The 20,080-nt window shown below is 52.4% G+C and overlaps 2 protein-coding genes across 2 annotated transcripts; one reads left to right on the plus strand and one right to left on the minus strand.

Annotated features, from left to right (window-relative positions):
- Window positions 1–393: 393 nt before the first annotated feature.
- Window positions 394–4,682, minus strand: GPX4 (glutathione peroxidase 4). The gene is made up of 7 exons (XM_030540536.1): window positions 4,577–4,682; window positions 3,936–4,030; window positions 3,293–3,437; window positions 2,412–2,563; window positions 2,015–2,039; window positions 1,258–1,317; window positions 394–680 (listed from the first exon to the last, which is right to left on the minus strand). Exons 1-7 carry the CDS (start codon window positions 4,649–4,651, stop codon window positions 648–650), a joined length of 585 nt encoding a protein of 194 aa, XP_030396396.1. The 5' UTR covers window positions 4,652–4,682; the 3' UTR covers window positions 394–647.
- Window positions 4,683–10,872: 6,190 nt separating this feature from the next.
- On the plus strand, window positions 10,873–17,850 carry POLR2E (RNA polymerase II subunit E). Its single transcript, XM_030540516.1, has 8 exons — window positions 10,873–11,012; window positions 12,456–12,630; window positions 13,458–13,573; window positions 15,452–15,532; window positions 15,783–15,841; window positions 16,043–16,121; window positions 17,094–17,176; window positions 17,598–17,850. Exons 1-7 carry the CDS (start codon window positions 10,956–10,958, stop codon window positions 17,157–17,159), a joined length of 633 nt encoding a protein of 210 aa, XP_030396376.1. The 5' UTR covers window positions 10,873–10,955; the 3' UTR covers window positions 17,160–17,176; window positions 17,598–17,850.
- The last annotated feature ends 2,230 nt before the right edge of the window (window positions 17,851–20,080 follow it).

The following is a 20,080-nucleotide window of genomic DNA, read 5'->3' on the forward strand; positions in this document are numbered from 1 at the left end:
GACGGGGCCAGCAGCATGTCAGTTGTTGCAAGGGCAGCAGTCAGGGAGCTATTGGCAGTGTTTCCTGCAGGAGGTCTGCCGGTCCCGCAGCCTTGGCAGCAGGTACGCTGAAGGCGTGGAACCAGTAGATCACCCGCAGTGATCACCAAAGGCTCCCTGGCTGCCGTGCTTGGGGTGGCAAAAAAAAAAAAAAAAAAAAAAAAAAAAAAAATACAGCCACCCTTGGTGGCCAGCATAAAAGTTGCCAACACAACCAGACTTTTTCCCCTGCACTGCACAGGAGAGAGCATCCTCCCCCACAGAGATTGTATCTACTTGGAAGAGTCACTGGATCTTCCTACTCTGCACCATGTTACACACAGCTGCTTCCAACAGACTCAGACAAGACATTTGTCAGTTTCAGCATAAAGCTTTTATTGCAACAAAGCTAAGAGTGCCCAACTCAGGTCTATGGAAAGTGCCCAGCAACAGCCACCAGCCCAGTGAAGCCTTCTTCCCGCAGATGCACGCCAAGTTTTCGGGTCTGCCTCACCAGCAGGCTGGCTTTAAGGCAGGCCGTCATTGGGGCTGGGTGGGAAGACTCCACGGGGAGCAGGTAAGAGCCATTGCTAAGCAGAGGGAATGGTCCAGTGTCGAAGTGAACAGGTCTACAGGAAAGCGGGCAGGTCCTTCTCAATCACCTGCAGAGAAGGGAGTCAAGTGCTGTTTCTCTTGAGGGCCTGTGGAGAACCGCCCGCTGTCCTGTCCATGCAGGATAACTAGCCCCTGCCTGCTGTACCCAGAGCTCTATATCACTGACTAGGAACATCTCCTTGTGCAACATCCCCACCAGCTGTGGACACTGCTTCTTGACTACTTGAATCCCACCCTGCTCCTTTTCACCCCTCTGCATTACACTCCTGCGGAGGGAACTCCCGCCCCCCCCCACTACAGGGTGAAAGGGCAGCTTAAGTTTTGTTGGCCTGTAGAGTGGAAGGAAACCCAGCAGCTCTCTGTGTGTTCACTGCAGAGATGTTCAGGCTGGGGAGAAACAAGGACCTCTGCCACCGAGTCATGATGTGCATTACTCAAGTCTCTGTATATGACTTATAGCTTCCCGCACCGCCCTTGCTATTGGCAAAGTACCTTCCTTCCCCTCCTCCCCCAAGTTTGGGCCCACTATTAAAGCTCTGCTTTGTGACACACAGCTTGGCTGTTCAGTTCCGGCAGAGCTAGCCCCTGAGGTTACAGCTTTGTCACACAGACAGGCTGACTTACATAGGGATCATCCATTGGGCTGTATCTCTTCACAACCTGGCCCTCCTTGTTAATGAGGAACTGTGGAGTTAAGAGACAAGCATGAATAATCTAGACCCATGAGTGCTCTGCCCCACTGGACCCCACTGCTTGAGTCATGCACAGAACACTACAGGAAATGAGCTTCAAGGCCATTAACTCCCCTGGGCAGCAGGGAGGCCACAGGTGGAGAAGCAGCTTGGGGGTACCTGGCAAACCACTATCCCTCCCCAGGTCACTTCTAAGAATTGCAGCTCCTTTGCAGGGGGATTGAATGCTTTGAAATCTGAGCTCATAATGTAAGGCCTCCCATCCCCAAATGCTGAAATGCAGCCACCTCTGGCATGAGGCAAGCCCTTCCTCGCCACCACCACACAACAGTGCAATGTGCAAAGCAAAGACTGATGTATCCCATTGAAGCGGAGTGAGGCAGAATGTAATTAGCCAAGCTGGAGTCTGACCAGACACCCCTATCCCTTACAGGGTTTGATCTAGGACCCAAGTGCAAGGTCAGGGCTGCAGTTTTAGGTCTGGGAGCTGTGGGTCAATGCCTGCTCAGGAGGAGTAATCTTACTAGGCTCCGCAGCCCCTGCCTCCAACACCTCTTCCGGCAGCTAAGTGTTTCTTGGAGCCTCTCACCCAACCTTGCTTAGCTCCTGGGATCTTACAGGATCTCATCACAAGCAGTCAGGCCATTTTAGAGACTAAAACCCCCAGTGAGAAGAGAGCAGAGTCCTACCTTTGTGAAGTTCCATTTTATTGCACTAGAAAGGAAAGAGAACCAGTGAGACAGCAGCTGTTATAAACTAGTCCCAGCATGGCTGGGAGCGCCCACCGACCGCAGCCCCATGCCTAACCCAACAGCCTGCTCTGCCACGACTCCCAACAGGCCCAAGGTGGGGACTGCTGTGTGACCATACAGCTTACCAAACCATCCACCCCACAGCCCCTTCCTCTCCAGTCCAGTGTGTCGCCCTGCTGCCAGCGGTGCAGGTTTAAGGCTCCTCTTTTGGTTTCATCCCAGGACTGATGTGCTCTCCCCCTCCCCCATTCCAATGACACCAATGGGGCCAAGCTGTTTCTCTAATGCTACTGCTTTCCTTCTGTGTCTGTTACTGCTCTGGGTCTGCACTCACTTTCCCAGGATGCCTCTTCCTTTGGGCTGATCTTTCATCCATTTCCACAGAGGATGGGCGTTGTTCCCGTTGACCTCTATCTTACTAAACATGTCAAACTTCACCCCATAGCTTGCAGCAAATTGTTTGATCTGAGACTCATCCCCAGGCTCCTAAGAAGCAAAGAGAAGTGTTACTGTGGGAAGTGAGTGGTCTTGCATCATTAGGCTAGGACTGACTTCCCGAAACCCCATTCCATTTGGATGAAGCACAGTTCCAGGCTCAGATTCTGAGGGCAGGATGCATGTACAGTGAGGGAATGAAGTTGGGCAGGCTGGGTGACGAAGGAGGCATGAGTGGCCTGCTTCTAGAATACTCCACTCATTGCTGGGACACAGCTGGCAGGGAGCATGGTGACCTGAATATAGCTGGGCTCAGAAGATGACTAGAGCCACATGGTCCACCTGAATGCCCGGCAGAGCTACACTTCCATGTTCTAGTGCACACAGGGTCACCCACAGCCTCTTGTGCCTCAGAGGAGCTCAGCAAGACTGGGTGCATTACACTAGCTCGATGGCAAAAAGCCTAGTTCTTTAAGACTGAAGTGTGCACACCAGGCACCATGACCAATTTTTGGTAGAGACATCAAAGTGTGAATGGGCCAAGGACTAAACTGTACTCCCACTCACATGCTAGGGAGGCTGTTATTAGCTGTTTATCTGATGATAGTACTTAAAAGGCTCCATACACTGGGAATACTTGCTAAGCCCATGCTAACTACAGGGATCCTTCAGTCCCTAGGGCTGCTGAGCCAGCCCCCTTTGCTAGGGAGAAAGGGGTGTTTTTTTCCTAGAGGAACCCCCTTAGCAGGCAGGGTGCAAGAAGGCAGAGGTGCCACGCACCTGGTTTCCAAACTGGTTGCAGGGGAAGCCCAGGATGCGTAAACCCCTCTCAGCATATCTGGCGTACATATCGACAAGCTGAGTGTAGTTCACGTTAGTTTTTCCTCATTTGGATGCTACATTGGTGATGATGCAGACATACCCCCTGGGAAAGAAGCAGAGTCGCTGACAGTTATCACAAGAGGGCGGGAGCTGATCTACCCCACAAAGATCAACATTGTATCTGCAGCAAGGGACCCTACCTACATAATGACCATCGCTCTTCTTCCCTGTTGGAGGTAACCTGCTAACTGGCTCCCCACTTGCATCCGATCTGAGTCACAGATTCTCCACACCTCTCTCATGGGAATTAGTCCCATCGGGTGCAAATCACAGACCTTGTGGAGCCCACCCCCAGTCAGGCAGAGCCTGTCCATCTGGAGCCAAGCTGCCCCTGCTTAGTTCAGTTGCCTAGTGTAGTCCCTTTTGGGCACTGCTCCTCCCCCTCTCTCACCAGCGCGCCTCCCTGGGCTGGCAGCATTAGCAGGGTGGTGGTGTTGGCTACACAGGCCTAGAGGAGACTGAAGTATTAACAGCCCGCCTGCAGCCCAGCACGGTGCTGGTCCGTGGGTCCCTCGCTGAGCCCCTGGGCTCGCGCACTCACCGGTACTTCTCCAGGGAGACATCCCGGCCGTCGATGTCTCTGGCGTGGAATTCGTACACGGACTTGGCAGAGCGCCAGTCATCCGCCTGCGCGCACTGCAAGACAGCCGGGGTCAGGCGCCGCTTCCCGGCCGCGGTACCGCCCCGGCCGCGCGCTGCCCGCACCGCACCGGCACGAGCGCAGTCACAGGGGCAGGCCCGTGCGCGTGACTCAGCGGCAGCCCAGCGAGGCGCCCCCCCACCCCCACGCGCGGGGCTGGTGCGCGAACCCCCCCTCTCCCCTCCCGAGGGCGCGGGAAGGAATCCAGCGAGGGGGGGGGCCCCCAGGCCGGCTCGTGCCCGCCAAGGTCACGGGACCAGGGGCGCCCCGGGACCCGCCTCGCTCAGCCCCAGAACGGGGGAGGGGGCAGAGCCCCGGCGGTCCCGGCTCTAGTCAGAGATGCGGGGGGCGGGGCTAGAGGCCCCTGGGCCAGGGCAGGGGCGGCCCCGCCAGGCTCAGCCCCGGACCCCGCAGCGCCCGCTGGGCTGGGGGCTCGGGGGGGGGTCGGGGCCTCTCCAGCCCCCCCCCGCCCAGTCGATGGTCGGACCACAGGGCGGGGCGGCCTGAGGGAGCGCGAGCCCGGCCCCGCCCCCCGCACTCACCATGCTCCGGCTCAGGCCCCGCGCGCCCAGCGCCCCGCACAGCAGCACCCGTCTGCCCAGGCGGCCCCAATTCATGGCAACGGCCCCCGGGCCCCGCCTCAACGGCCGGCCCAAGCCTCGGCCGCTCCGCCAATCAGCGACGGGCGCCCCGCCCCCTTCCGCCTCGACCAATCCGCGGCCGAAGAGGGCGGCCCCGGCAGAAAGCGGCCCGCCTCCAGCCCCCCGAGATCACCAATCAGGAGAGGGCAGAGGTTGTCGCGCGCGTGTTTATCCGATTGCAGTGTGCAGGGGGAGGGTAAGACCCTGGGGGAACAGCCCAGCGTTCACCTGGCGGCAGGGGGAGGGGGGGCAAGGGCGGAACAGCCCAGCGTGCAGCTGGGAGAAGGGGCCTAGGGGAAGTCAGGCCTGTCCGGAGTGCAAAGTGCCCAGGGTGCGGGGGCTGGAGGAGGGCGGGTTGCAAAGCACCAGGCCAGGCAATATAATAGTTACAGTAGTTAGTGTCACGCCTGCCACCGTCTAGTCGCGTAAGGTCCAGAGCACCATTGCCAGCTTTCACGCAGTAAATAAACTCCCCGACTTTCACAATCAGCCAAAAATCAAGGTAATCCCATTTCAAAACAAGCCAACCCCTAAGAACCCCAACCCTCTATGTGACTAGATCCCCCCGGCCTGCAGTCTGGCACTGTGGTGGGCCTGCTGTGCACCCCGACTCTCTCCACGCCTCCAAAAAAAAGCCAATACAAAAAAAAGAAACAAGCTGCAAGCCAAAAACTAGCCAACAAACAACTCACAAGCCAGTTAAGCCAAAAACAAGCCCATTTTCTGTTTTTTTTTCCCCTGGGTTTGGCATGTCTAGTCCAAACCCAAACACCCTTGCCCTGCCCCCTGCCCTGAGGCCCCGCTCCTTATCCGAGGGCCCGCCAAGGGGAGCAGCGGAGCCGGCACTTGGGGAGGAGGCAGCGCACAGAGACCCCTCTGGTCGCCCCTGCCTGCACCTAGAAGCCGGAGATGCCGCTGCATCCAGGAGCTGTGTGGAGCCAGGGCAGGTGAGGAGCCTGCCTTAGCTCTGTTGCGCTGCCCCCATTGACCAGACTTTTGGTCTGTTCAGATCTCTCAGATTGCTTTCAATAACAGCCAGGAGACTGAGGCCAGTTCCGAGAGATTCCTGGCCAATCCTACTACCCTTTGTGATGTTCAAAGGTCTGAGTTATCTTTCGCCTGTCGGCTCTTCAGAGGGGAGATCGCATCTGTACAATACCCACCATGTTGTCGGCTTGCAACAAGTAATAATGATGAGGAATTGCTCAGCTTGGCCTCAAATTCCCAGGACGTGTTGGCAATAGGCTCTATGTGCTGGAATGCCATGTGCCCAGTCATTCTGATTTTAACCACCCAGGACGAGAAGGCTGCTGGCTTTTTGGGTAAGGCACTGGAGCAGGACCCCAGAGAGCTGGGTTCAGCTCAAGACTCTGCCACACGCTTTCCTGTGTGAGGTTAGTCACATTATCTGGGCCTCAGTCTTTCACTGAGCTCCACATGGGCGGAGGCCTCTGTGTATCTGTTCCCCTTAGGGCTGCCAACTTTCTACTTGCACAAAACCGAATGTCCTTGCCTCACCCCTCCTCCGAGGCCCCGCGCCTGCTCACTCCATCCCCCGCCCCCGTCACTTGCTCTCGCCACCCTAACTCACTCGCTCACTTTCACCGGGCTGGGGCAGGGGGTTGGGGTGCAGGGGGGTGAGGGCTCCGTCTGGGGGGCAGACTCAGGGATGGGGCTGGGGATGAGGGATTTGGGGGTGCAGGAGGGGGCTCTGGGCTGGGGCAGAAGGTTGGGGTATGGGGGTGTGAGGGCTCAGACTGGGGATGCAGACTCTGGGCTGGGAATGAGGGTCTTGAGGTGTAGGAGGGTGCTCTGGGCTGGGACCAAGGGGTTCGGAGGGCAGGAGCGGAATCAGGGCTGGGCAGGGAGTTGGAACGCAGGGGTGTGAGGGCTACGGCTGAGGGGGTGGGGCTGGGAATGAGGGGTTTGGGGTGCAAGAGGGTGCTCTGGGCTGGGGCAGGGGGTTGGGGTACAGAGGCTGTGAGGGCTCCAGCTGGAGGAGCAGACTCTGGGGTGGCACTGGGGAATGACAGGTTTGGGGTGCAGGAGGGTGCTCCGGGCTGGGATCCAGAGGTTCAGACGGCGGAAGAGGGATCAGGGGGTTGGGGCACGGGAGGGGGTCTGGTTGCAGGGTCTGGGCAGCGCTTACCTCAAGCAGCTCCCAGAAGCAGCAGCATGTCCATTACAAGTCTAGTCAGCGGTGCAGCAGGGCTAGGCAGGCTCCCTGCCTACCATGGCTCTGCATGGCTCCTGGAGGCAACGGCATGTCCCCCTCCAGCTCCTACGTGGAGGCGCTGCCCCATCTGCAGGCGCTGCCCCCACAGCTCCCATTGGCCGCGTAGGAGCCGAAGTGGGACATGCCGCTACTTCCAGGACCGCACAGAGCCACGGTAGGCAGAGAACCTGCCTTAGCCCCGCTGCACTGCTGACCGGACTTTTAACAGCCTGCTCAGCAGTGCTGACTGGAGCCACCAGGGTCCCTTTTCAACCCGGTGTTCCGGTCGAAAACCAGACACCTGGCAACCCTAGTTCCCCGGTTGTAGAATGGAGATAATAACTTCATTTATCCCACCTTTTATCTATTTATTTGACTTCAGTGGAGATTGGCTCAGACCCTTAGGTTGGAAGTTCTTCAGGGCAGGGACAAGCCTCACATAGCCTTTCACCATATGTTTGTACAGCACCTAACACCAAGGGGCACAAATCTCTGTTGGAGTCTCTTGGCAGTACTGTGAAAAATAGCAGTAATAGTGGGATGCTGTTTTCTAGATTTGAAGCCTCTATGGGTATCTACCATCACAGCAGTATGACTGGTGTCACTGGCAAGACATAAAAGATGTTGGATCTATCCTGAAATAAACTCACACCCTCGCTCATAAAAGAAGAAAGAAACAGGGAGTGGAAAAGGTGCACTTCTTTATAACCTCAGACCACAGACAAACCCTGGGCAGCCCAGAGGTTTAAATGCCACAGAAATCCAGTGTGGAGACACCACCTTAAATGAAAGAGGATGACCTGTGGTAGGAACCTTCAGAAAGCAGTTTCCAACCACTGTTATTAAGCAGCGGTTGCAGGAGGCAGTGTTATTAAAAAGCAGATTGGAACATTTTGATGGGAGAGGGGTAATTCGAAGTAAAATTTACATTGCTCAGACTCCAGCTCTAGCTCCCTATTGGCTGAATTCTAGGCAATTGCTAGGAAGAGAAAAAGACGTGGAGAAAAAATTCTAGCTCCCCCTCCCTCAACTGCTTATTTTGGGTTTTGTCATATGGGTGCATCCCCCAGAGACTAACTGACACAATTCAACTTGAAGTGTTAATTTTAAGACCGATAAAACGAGTAAGGGGTGGTGCTGAATAATAAAATCACTTCAACTGCACTTTGGAGGACTGGATTAGAATTCAGAATGACCTGGACAAATTGGAGAATTGATCTAAAATCAGCAAGATGAAATTCGATAAAGACAAGTCTTTAAACCATCATTTGAGGACTTCAGTGACTCAGCCAGAGATTAGGGGTCTATTTCAGGAGTGGGTGAGGGTTTGTGGCCTGCAATGGGCAGGAGGTCAGACAGATGATCACCATGGTCCCTTCTGACCTTTAAGTCTATGAGTAAGTGCAAGTACTTCACTTAGGGAGGAAATATCAAATGCGCAGCTATAAAATGAGGCCTAAGTAGCTACGTGCTGGTACTGCTGAAAAGGATCTGGGGGTTATATTGAATCACAAATTGAATCTGAGTCAACAGTGGGGTGCAGCTGAGAAAAAGGTTAATGTTATTCTGGGGTGTATTAACAGGACTGTCATGTATAAGACACGGGAGGTAACTGTCCCGCTCTGTTCAACACTGGGCCTCAGTGGGAGTACCATGTCCAATTCTGAGCACTGAACTTTAGGAAAGATCTGGACAAATTGGAGACAGTCCAGAGGAGAGCAACTGAAAGGATAAAAGGTTCAGAAATCCTGACCTGTGAGGAAATGTGTGAGGGCATGTTTAGTATCGAGAAAAGAAAACTGGGAGGGGGAATCTGATAACTGTCTTCAAATATGTAAGGGGCTATTATTAGTTGGTGATCAACTGTTCTCCATGTCCACTGAAGGTAGGACAAGAACGGGCTTAATCTGCAGCAAGGAAGATTTCAGTTAGATTTGAGGAAAAACTCTCTAACCATAAGGGGAGTTAAGTTCTGCAATAGGTTTCCAAGGGAAGTTGTGGAATCTCCGTCACTGGAGGATTTTAAAAATAGGTGGGACAAGCACTTGCCAGGGATGGGCTTGGTCCTGCCACAGCGCAGGGGGCTGGACTTGATGACTTCTCGAGGTCCCTTCCAGCCCAACATTTCTATGGTTCTGTGATTAATACTAGATGGGGGAGGGGTCTGTGAATTAGAAAGATTAGAAGGGTGGATGGAACATTGGTTTAGTTTATAAAAATGGATCATTTCTGTTCATGTCTTTCTGAGCCCTGATCTGCTGGCATGGAGTATTGCCTCAGAGCCAGGGAAAAAGTATGAGAAAGAATCAGCTTTGCAACTGGCAGATGAAAGGATAATGCAAGTTGGAAGAGGAAGGGGTCCTTGCTGATGAATTGAATATTTTCTAGTGCATTGTTAGGGAGGGAGGAGGGATGGTAGCCTTGGATTACAGAATGAAAGGATAGAAAAGAACCTCAGTAGCACAGGATGTTTGTCGAGGGTCCTATTTCGGTCTCTGCCAATTGGTCTTATATTTCAAAATTGCACAAAATTCCCCATCAAAGGGGCTTTTAATGTGAGCAGTGTGAGAAATTGCAAGCTTTGCTTTTGGCATGTCATGGTCCTTTGATCAAATGTCAAGAGCTGAGACTCTCAAAACTATCATCAAAACCAAGCAACCAGCTCAGTAAAAACTGGCTCCACCCTCCCACTGGGAAGGAGAAATACCCTTTCCCATGTTAAACTGGCCACATCCAATATATGCACATTTGTGTTTAGCCAGTAAGTCACTTTTCCTTTGCTCAGGAGAAATCCCCAGAGCTGAATTTGTCCTGTCCATGGCTACAATGGGACACTAATGTAAGGAGGACAGAAGTTTTCATTGGCATCTCCCAGTGCAGCAGTATGACCATTTCTATTCTGTGCTATACAGGTTCTTATGCCAATCACATCCCCGTAGTATCTGAGCACTTGCCAGGCGTGCTTTAACGACGCAATTAATGTCTGTCACATGTGGCTAATTCTTTCTCTCTCCTCCGCTCCCATGGGAGAAGTTTTTGGCAGTGGAGTGTTTTGGTAGGATTTTGGTTTTGTTGTTTGTAAATGTCTATGCTGCTCTGTTTGTGTTGGAGAAGGCCGGCGGGAGAATTGCATCTTGTGCTTGGAGCAGAAGGTGAAGAGGTTTGGGATGGTCCTGGGTTCCAAAAGTGGACGCAATACTCCAGATGTGGCCTCACCACTGCCGAATAGAGGGGAATGATCACGTCCCTCGATCTGCTGGCAATGCCCCTACTAATGCAGCCCAATATGCCGTTAGCCTTCTTGGCAACAAGGACACGTTGTTGACTCATATCCAGCTTCTCGTCCACTGTAATCCCCAGGTCCTTTTCTGCAGAACTGCTGCTTAGCCAGTCAGTCCCCAGCCTGTAGCGGAGCTGGGGATTCTTCCTTCCTAAGTGCAGGACTCTGCACTTGTCCTTGTTGAACCTCATCAGATTTCTTTTGGCCCAATCCTCTAGGTCACTCTGGCCCCTATCCCTATCCTTCAGTGTGTCTACCTCTCCCCCCAGCTTAGTGTCATCCGCAAACTTGCTGAGGGTGCAATTAATGCTGTCCTCCAGATCATGAATGAAGATGCTGAACAAAACCAGTTGCCCTGAGCTGTGGCTCCCTGGCCCTAACAGACATTGCTTGCCAAGGCTACAATTCCCTGCAGGTGGCAGTAATGGGCTTAGGTCTTTGAGGGGGAAACTACACTTCCCAGAAGCCGTTGTTCCTAAAGACCCCTGCAGCCCGCTTCTCTCCATTGTGCCTGTTATTTGTGGTAAAATTGTTACGTCTAATAGAATAGCTTTTTACGAGGGCACAACCCTGGGAAGAGGAAGTAAGGGGAGGGTACCAAAACGGGTGAATTGTGTGTGGGGGTACGCGGAGCGTTAGCAGGCGTTTAAAGTAGACACCTATACGTGAGGGTCCTGAAAGCATGTTTCGGGGAAGACGTATCTGCGCTTGCGCAGGCACTGTTTGGGCGCGTGCGCAGTGGCTCTGTCGGAGCTCGGCGCTGTTGGCTGCGTGTCGGACGCGCCATGGACGACGAGGAGGAGACTTACCGGCTCTGGAAGATCCGCAAGACCATCATGCAGGTGCGGGGCGGGGGACCAGGACTCCTGGGTTCTCTCCGGGGGGGGGGCAGGACTCCTGGGTTCTCTCTCTGTCTCGGGGGGGGGGGCAGGACTCCTGGGTTCTCTCTCTGTCTCGGGGGGGGGCAGGACTCCTGGGTTCTCTCTCTGTCTCGGGGGGGGGGCAGGACTCCTGGGTTCTCTCTCTGTCTCTGGGGGGGGGCAGGACTCCTGGGTTCTCTCTCTGTCTCTGGGGGGGGAGGGCAGGACTCCTGGGTTCTCTCTCTGTCTCTGGGGGGGGAGGGCAGGACTCCTGGGTTCTCTCTCTGTCTCTGGGGGGGGAGGGCAGGACTCCTGGGTTCTCTCTCTGTCTCTGGGGGGGGGCAGGACTCCTGGGTTCTCTCTCTGTCTCGGGGGGGGGGCAGGACTCCTGGGTTCTCTCTCTGTCTCTGGGGGGGGGCAGGACTCCTGGGTTCTCTCTCTGTCTCTGGGGGGGGGCAGGACTCCTGGGTTCTCTCTCTGTCTCTGGGGGGGGAGGGCAGGACTCCTGGGTTCTCTCTCTGTCTCTCGGGGGGGGGGCAGGACTCCTGGGTTCTCTCTCTGTCTCTCGGGGGGGGGGGCAGGACTCCTGGGTTCTATCTCTGTCTCTCGGGGGGGGGGGGGCAGGACTCCTGGGTTCTCTCTCTGTCTCTCGGGGGGGGGGGGGAGGACTCCTGGGTTCTCTCTCTGTCTCTCGGGGGGGGGGGGGGAGGACTCCTGGGTTCTCTCTCTGTCTCTCAGGGGGGGGGGGCAGGACTCCTGGGTTCTCTCTCTGTCTCTCGGGGGGGGGGGCAGGACTCCTGGGTTCGTTCTCTCTCTCTCTCTCTCTCTCTCCTGGGGGAGGGGGGGCAGGACTCCTGGGTTCTCACCTGCTCCATACTCTCTGGGTGACTTCAGCTGAGTCCTTTCCCATCTTTGTGCTTCAGCTTCCCTATCTGTGAAATGGGTGCAGTGGTACTACCCCACTGTGCTGGGGGCCTGGATTTAGAAAGAGAAGGGTAAAGCACCGGGAGCTATCAAAGCTCTTAGCTGTAGCTGTCTGTTCGCTGCATTCTGGAATCTACTGCTGAGTCTTGTCTTTCTAGAAGGTGTTTTCTCATACAGGTAGAGCAGGAGAGAGGAGTGATGATGGTTAACGATATTAAACGTTTGTATTGCTGCCATGCCTCAACACCATCAGTACGTTGGTCCCCATTGTGCTTGATGCTGTACAGACATGATAGCCAGCTCCTACCCCAAACAGCCTAAAATCTGTAGACCAGTAATGCAGTGCAAGCTGTCAAATAATCTTGGTACAGGCTTGGGAAGTGGGAAGAATATGGGCTACGGAGGCTTTGCTGGATGGGAAATTGGGTGGGTCACATGGGAACTGCAAAGCTGCATTTATGTCTAATATGCATTGTGAGTAAACAGGAGTGTTGTCCTCAGCTGTGCCATGATCGGGGCTATCTGGTGACCCAGGATGAATTGGATCAGACCTTAGAAGAGTTTAAAGCCCAATTTGGCGATAAGCCCAGTGAAGGGAGACCACGGCGGACTGACCTTACAGTGCTTGTGGCCCATAATGATGATCCCACAGATCAGATGTTTGTCTTCTTCCCTGGTGAGTGTGGTGCTGTTACTCTCTGTAATGAACTGAGGAATTTCAGTAAATGTATAGGCATGAACCTCATTCTAGACTGGTGCCGGCAGCTCCGACTGGATGCGGCGCCAGCATAGAACTGACTCTTCTGCGTGGCTCTTAACTAGCTGAGAGAAACTGAATGGAGGAGGGTGGCTTAGCTTTTGAGAATCGGTTCTGAAGTGCTTAGGCTCCCGGGAACAAATCCTGGGTTGGATGATCCAAGATAGATCAGTTCAGCACCATTCAACGTGCCACTAACTGTGTGGATCTCTCAGAAGGCCAGCCCGCTCCTAGAAAAATCCTGGTAGCAGTTGATTGCAGCCAGCATTTGGATAACCGCATCAGAGGCCCAATTTTGTTAGCTTTACTGAGGGCAAAACATCCCTTGAAGCCAGGGAGAGTTTTGGCCAGCTACAGACTGAATAAGCTGAATTCTGCAGGCTACAATCCCGAAAGATTTACAGAAGGATGTTTTGGCCACTTGGCTATGGACCTGCTCTGTCTTTTTCTTGATACAGCCTAGTACAGTCTGTAACATCTGGATAGATGTCTCTGAACCAACTAGCCTGTAGTGAAAACAGTTCTATTCTCTGAAGTCCCAGCTGCAGTGCTGGGGTGAATCATTTTGCACTTCCAGAAACTGCAAGTGCTCTGAATAGCAGCAGCATGTTGTGCTGAGGGCCAAGCTGTTAGAAACCCAGGTTCATTAGTATTATTCTGCAGACCAGCTGCAGGATAAAGGTAAATAAAATGCAGATCTTTCATGACAACCAGGAGCTATATCATGTGACTTATTTATTCCTCAGAGGAGCCCAAGGTTGGGATAAAGACGATCAAGATGTACTGCCAGAGAATGCAGGAAGAGAACATCACCAGGGCTCTGATTGTGGTGCAGCAGGGCATGACGCCCTCAGCAAAGCAGGTAAGTGGTGATCCTGCGTCAGGGCTGGTTGGGAGTTTATAGGCTGGGGACTGAGAGTTCATAGGATGCCCACTTGTATGCCTCTGGGGTTTTTTGGTTCCAGGTGCACAGTGGTCAGTGCCCCTGTAGATTAACCTTTTTGCTTAACGTTGTTCTCTAAAACAATGTGTGACCATGCCCATCACGCGTGGGCACTGTGCGCTTGCAGACCGTGCAGAACCCTCAGGGAATGGGGTACATGAGGATTGTAGGACAGTCTTAACACACACTTGCTAAGACAGAACTTGTTTAGGTCATGTGTACTGAATAGGAGCTACAGTAACTCCTCGCTAAACGTTGTAGTTCTGTTCCTGAAAAATGCTACTTTAAGCGAAACAATGTTAAGCGAATCCAATTTCCCAGAAGAATTAATGTAAATAGCGGTGGTTAGGTTCCAGGGAAAATTACAGCAATGATGATTGTATAGTTTGGTTGAGGTGGTGGAGTCAGAGGGTGGGATATTTCCCAGGGAATTCCTTACTGCTAAATGATGAACTAGCACTTGGCTGAGCCCTCAAGGGTTTTAACACATTGTTAATGTAGTCTCACACTCTACAAGGCAGCAGGAATGGAGGGAGGGGAGACAGCATGGCAGAGGGAGAGGCACGCATTGCCCCTTTAAGTACACTGACCCTACTCTAAGCACACTGCCTTTTTAAGTTGATCAGCAAGTTGAGACAGCAGCTGCTGCCACCAAGCTCCCTCTGTCCTGAGCCCTGTTGTATCCCCCCCCGCTGCTCTGTGAAGATGGCTGGGGTGGGGGTGTGCAAAGGAGTGGGGGGGAGGGGGCACCCTGACATTAGCACCCCTCTTCCCTCCCCCACCCGCCACAGCAAGCAGGAGGCTCCCGGGAGCAGCTCCAAGGCAGAGGCCAGGAGCAGCACATGGCAGTGGGGGGAAGGACAGCTGTACTGCCACCAATTGATAGCCTGCTGGGCGGCTGCCACACAGGGAACTTTGGGGAGAGGGGAGCTGATGGGGGGCTGCTGGTCCACCCTGGTTCCAAGCCCCCATCAGCTAGCTCCAATGGAATGCTCTTTCTGCAAGCAGTGATCAAAGCAGGCGGCTGCCAAACAATGTTATAAGGGAGCATTGCACAACTTTAAATGAGCATGTTCCCTAACTGATCAGCAATGTAACAATGAAACAACATTAACCAGGACAACTTTAAGTGAGGAGTTACTGTACCTACACACACAACTGGGCAACACAACTGGAACTCTTACCTAGCTTTCAGGGGACTGAGGTTAGCTAAATTTGAAGTTTTGTGAGGGTGAGATACCACCGGGCTGCCTTAAACTCTGTTAGCTTTTTTTGTTGATGAATTATTAGTACCTAGATACTCTCTTGTGCCCATTGCTGTAGTAAGACACATTCCTTGCACCAAAGATTTTATAGGCTCAGGTGAACAAGACTAAAAGTAGTTTACTAAAGGCTGGGAGATTGTGATGAAGAAAAGAAGGCTGGAGTGATTTGAGAAGAGTATTGGGAGTAAGAGGAAACAAGGATGGAAAAAATAAGACCTCAGACTTGATGAAGGAAGGGAGCAGTGTGCTTAAGAGATGAGAGAAGAGAGACTGGGGGCAGGAGAAGTGAGCCAAGGGAAGGTTGGAAAGAAAGGAAGAGGTAATTGTGTGTTTAGCATCTTGGCTAAGAGATCCACTGTCCCCTTGATTTATGTATAGATGTGATTGATGTTACTGCATGTAGTACACTGGCTGTAGTGTTTGGTACTCATTAAAGTTCAGTTCTGACTAGACAGGATCATGTTGGACTGCTGTGCGCCGAGGCCCCTTCTTCTGTGCTGAAGTTCAAAATCCCTTTTGGTTTTTCTTTCAGTCGTTGGTGGACATGGCTCCCAAATACATCCTGGAACAATTCCTGCAGCAAGAGCTGCTGATCAACATCACAGAGCACGAGGTGAGTTGGACGCTTGGGCAGCATGGAGTGAGTTCAGGACAGTCGGTCTTTACTCTGGACTATCTGGGTGTAAATCAACCCCTTGAAATTCTTTTCCTGTGTATCTTGTGATGCTGAGTGGTGGCCCACAGACAGCCGTTCTAGTCTCCCTTGCCACTGCGTACTAGCCCTGGTCATCGCAGGAAATAACTGTTCTCTCCTCCTTTCTGATCTCAGCCTGCCTAGATTTGACTCGCCTTTGTGTTTACAGCTGGTTCCAGAGCATGTGGTCATGACGAAGGAAGAAGTAACTGAACTGCTAGCCAGATAGTATCCTTTTGTTTGCTCCAAATGTCAGTCCCTCCCCTGCCAACATGGAAGTGACTCACTCGCTTTGTGCTGGAAATGGCTGGACTTCCAATGCGTACAGCAGGCTGCTATGTGCTCTCTTGGTCCTACCTCTTGCTGGGAGAAAACAGGGCCGAATGATAAGCCTTCTGGTGGCGGGTTTTCCTTCACTGTGTTTCTCAGTAAACTGAGAGAGAACCAGCTCCCCAGGATACAGGCTGGAGATCCCGTGGCCAGGTACTTCGGAATAAAGCGAGGGCAGGTAAGGAGCAAAGCAGGGTGATAGACGTAGCTCCTGTGGTTGAGCAGTGAGACAGAGCCTCTTGAAAGCTCTGTTTTTAAGGCCTGATGGTCTATAAATAAGCACAATGGGTCTCTAACTAGTACTGAATATGGGGTCCCTGCTTCCTTCATGTATAACCCCAGTACAGGTAGTGGAAGATGCACAGAGTGACTGCAGGATTTGGCCCTCCGTAACAGGCAGGAGGAGATGTGTTAAGAGTCTTGGGGCACAGTTCTTATTGAGTTCCTTGTGTGTTACACACCCAGGATTGGGTCTTCAAGTGGCTCTGCAGGTTCCTCATCCAGGAATAATTTCCTCCCCAGGAGAGTTGCATCTGAATGAGGAATCTTCATTGCCTGTGGGATGGGAGCTAAGCCTGTGCTACTGTTCAGATGTCACCCCTTTCTCTACTAAAGGGTGTTGTGCTGATGGGCACCATAAGAAAACCCTCTGATAAAGAGCTGTGGCAGGGTTCTGATTCAGTGTGTCACTTAAAAAGTTTCTTTCAGAGCTTCTGTATTTCTGCCCTAATCTGGCGGAGTTCCCTCCAGCCTGCCCTGTACTGTGTAAATTGCACAGCATACTCACATGGAGCACTCCTGGGGGTCAAGGATCGCTTGTTAGATCACAAGCTGGGCTTTACACCCTTGGCGTTGGCATGGCTGACTAAACTCTCACATTCATGCTTCACAAGCACGGCTGTGTAATCTGTCCCCTGCATGTCATGTCATGCCAAGCACGTACTTGTCCTCTAGCTATGGGCAGCCGTCTCCGTGGCTGGTTTCCTCTCTCGGTGCTGAGGATAAAGTACTATAAACCCTCCTCTCCAGAGGCTGAACCCTTCTGCCTCTCCATTGGGCACCTGAGCCAATCCCTGCAGCGGGGAGCCCTGCCAGGTGAAATTCAGAGCTGCTTTTCGTTGCTTGTAAACTGTTTTTGTTGCCCTTGCAGGTGGTCAAGATCATAAGGCCTAGTGAGACTGCAGGGCGATACATCACCTACCGACTGGTTCAGTAGAGTGTGCTGTACATCAGGTAACATTGCAGCATCTTCCCGATGGGACTGCCTAGCTGTGATACAGTTGAACGGTGCTGTAACTTCACATTACCACCTGTAAAGTGGAGATGTTTTAAACTGAACTGGACAAAACCCTAAACTGGCACTGGAGGAGAGTTCCCTGCAGTGTATTGAAAGCTGGAGTAAATAGGACCCATGCTTATTATAAAACTCTCCTTGATTGGAACAAAATAAATGTTCCACATCTGGTTAGTGAAGGGGCATTTGCCATTGTGGAATCAGATAGTGGCTTCAGTTTGCGGTGGGGTTAGACATGAGGCTCTTGGTGCAGGACAGAGGCTGTGCAGCAGCTTGGTGGGATTGCAGGAGTCAGATGATGCATCTGAAATAAAAGATGATCTTTCTCTTGAAAGAAATTCCAGATTCTCTTTCTTCCAGGTATGGAAGAGGAATCCTGTGTTATCTGATCTACGCCCTGTCGGCTCTCTGGGTTGTCTGGCATCTTAAATCCAGACCCTTGAATGTGATTTCAGGTCATAGCACTATTGCAGGGCCTTAGTTTTCCTTTGCGCTTGCTTACCCCTCTCTCACTCCCTGGAGGCCTCCTGCCTGGACCGAAGCTCAGTGCAATGGGCTATTTAATTTTATTTTGAACGGAATTTTATTTTAATAAAGGTTTGTGCTACACATGTGTGTTCTCCCTGGTGCGGTGTTTCTGCAGCTTCCCCTGCAGCAGAGCCTCCTGACGCCTGCTATTTCAGACTTGTCTCCCCCTTCCCTTCCGGTAACATCTTGAGTCAGTAAGTGCTCTAATGAAGTTTGTCTCCAGTGTCCTGAGCAATAGCTCTCATGCCTGTATTCGTTAGCTAGCTGGACTTTCCCTGCACAGCTCTGGCAATACCGCAGCTGTTCTGTTTGAGCAAGACATCCTGCAGCGGAGTCCAACAGTGGACAAGTATCCAAGCTGTGTTAACAGGAGCCCATCTCAACACGGAGTCTCCAAAAAGCCCCTGGAGACAGACTGCTGCTTCCCTCTGTCCCAGCCTCTCCTACTGACATGGAAAGTCCTGCTTTCCCAGACGGCCGTGTGGGTTGAGTTCTGGGATGCGTGGGAGTGTTCCGATGCTGTCTTGATCCTCTATCGCAGTGGTTCTCAAACTTTCCCCCCACCGCCCTGCAGACCCATTGAAAATTGCTGAGAATCTCGGAGGACCACTTAATGATCTTTCCAACGGTTGTTTATACTGTTAGCTAGCTATTGTAAAGCACTTCGGATAAAAGCACTATATAAAAAAAACTTTTGTTTTTCTACAGCAGTAGTTGTACCTTTCTAATGCAATGGATGTGCCCTCAACCCCACCCCCCCCAGCAGTCCCCAAGCTGGGGCTGGGAGGGAGTGGGGGGGTCTCTCCCCCACCACAGAGCTGAGACTGGGAAGGAGGGCTCTCTCCCCCTGGCAGCCAGAGCCTTGAAGCTGAGGAAAGTCGCCTCTTTCTCTGGCTGCCACAGCCCTGCATATCCCAAATTCCTCCCACGTACTCCCTATTCCCCGCAAAGCCACCACCTCACCTTACATGTGTGTCTTCTCCAGGGTCCAGGCATCTAGTTAGTGGAGCTGTGCTAATGAGGTGGGTGACACTTCATTCTATTGTGTGCGGCTGCCCAGGCACACACTTTAGAAGGAACTATCTGCAGACCACCTGCATGCAGCTTGCAGACCACTAGTGGTCCACGGACCACAGTTTGAGGACATCTGCTCTAGCTATTTCAAATCCCCTGTTTTAACCCTTCTCTAAAGCCTTTCTAATTCGAAGTATTTCTCTCCCAGTCAATAAGCCTCTTCCTACCCCCAGTGCAGCATGCCTCTTACATCTGGAGAAACTGAGGCACAGAAGTGACTTGCCCATAGTCACACAGCAGGTTGGTGGCAGCATAAAACTCAGGAGTTCTGACTCCCAGGCTTATGTTAGGCACTAGATTGTACTGCCTCATATTGCTGCGCCTGTGTGTAAATATTTATCATAGTGTCCGATTAGAAATTTGCTGCTCAGGAACTGAGGTGCCACTGTGCAGCTGAGGCTGGTCATGAAGATGGCAGCTCAGTCTTCTCTCCTTAGCACAGCAGAGCTGATCAAGGGAGGTTTGAGCACATTGCTGTCAGGCGTGGAAATGATCATCTGAACACATTTTTATTTCTTTGAAGCATATGAATTTACATAGAGCACAAACGAAGTAAGACATCTGTGTGCAGCAAGGCTGTGACTCACATTCAAATAAACATGCTCCATCTCTCGCAGCGGAACAATATACAAACACAGGATGCCTGGCACTATGCTAAGCACAAACACAGCACTCAGAACACAGAAACTCCATTCCCTCTTGTGCACCTACCCAATGCTCCCTATATGCCCAGGGTTCGCAGTAGGACAGGAATGTAGTGAAGCGGTTCTGATTCCTTCTCCTCTGATGGAAACAAGCTGCAGTGAAACGTAACTGTTGTATTGAACAACGATGCAGTCAGGAGTCTTGCAATCATCCAGCTCAGTTACAAACAAACCAGCTTGTGGTCTACAAGCAGCTGTATTTCTTCACCCAGAAGAAACTGTTCTGGGATTCCTTTAACTGGGTCTTGGAGCGTTCCAGGCATCACAGATTCCCGAGTTCTTTCCACTTGCTTCAATGATTATTGAGCCTCTTAGCTTTGGAGTCTCTAACATTGGGCTGAACGACAAACTCTTTATTCCATCCTTCATAAGGCAGCAGTATGTAATCACCATCCCACGCCTGTGAGGTAGCCATCCATTCAGTAGCTGTGCCCAAGGGTGGCTTGATTTGGTGGCCTCTCCTGGGAAGGGACGGAGCCCCAGAGGTATATTAGGCTCCTCGTACTGAAATCAGTGGAAGTCAGGAGCCTAAACCCC

The sequence above is a fragment of the Gopherus evgoodei genome, chromosome 22, assembly GCF_007399415.2.
Source record: "Gopherus evgoodei ecotype Sinaloan lineage chromosome 22, rGopEvg1_v1.p, whole genome shotgun sequence".
NCBI classification, from domain to species: domain Eukaryota; kingdom Metazoa; phylum Chordata; order Testudines; family Testudinidae; genus Gopherus; species Gopherus evgoodei.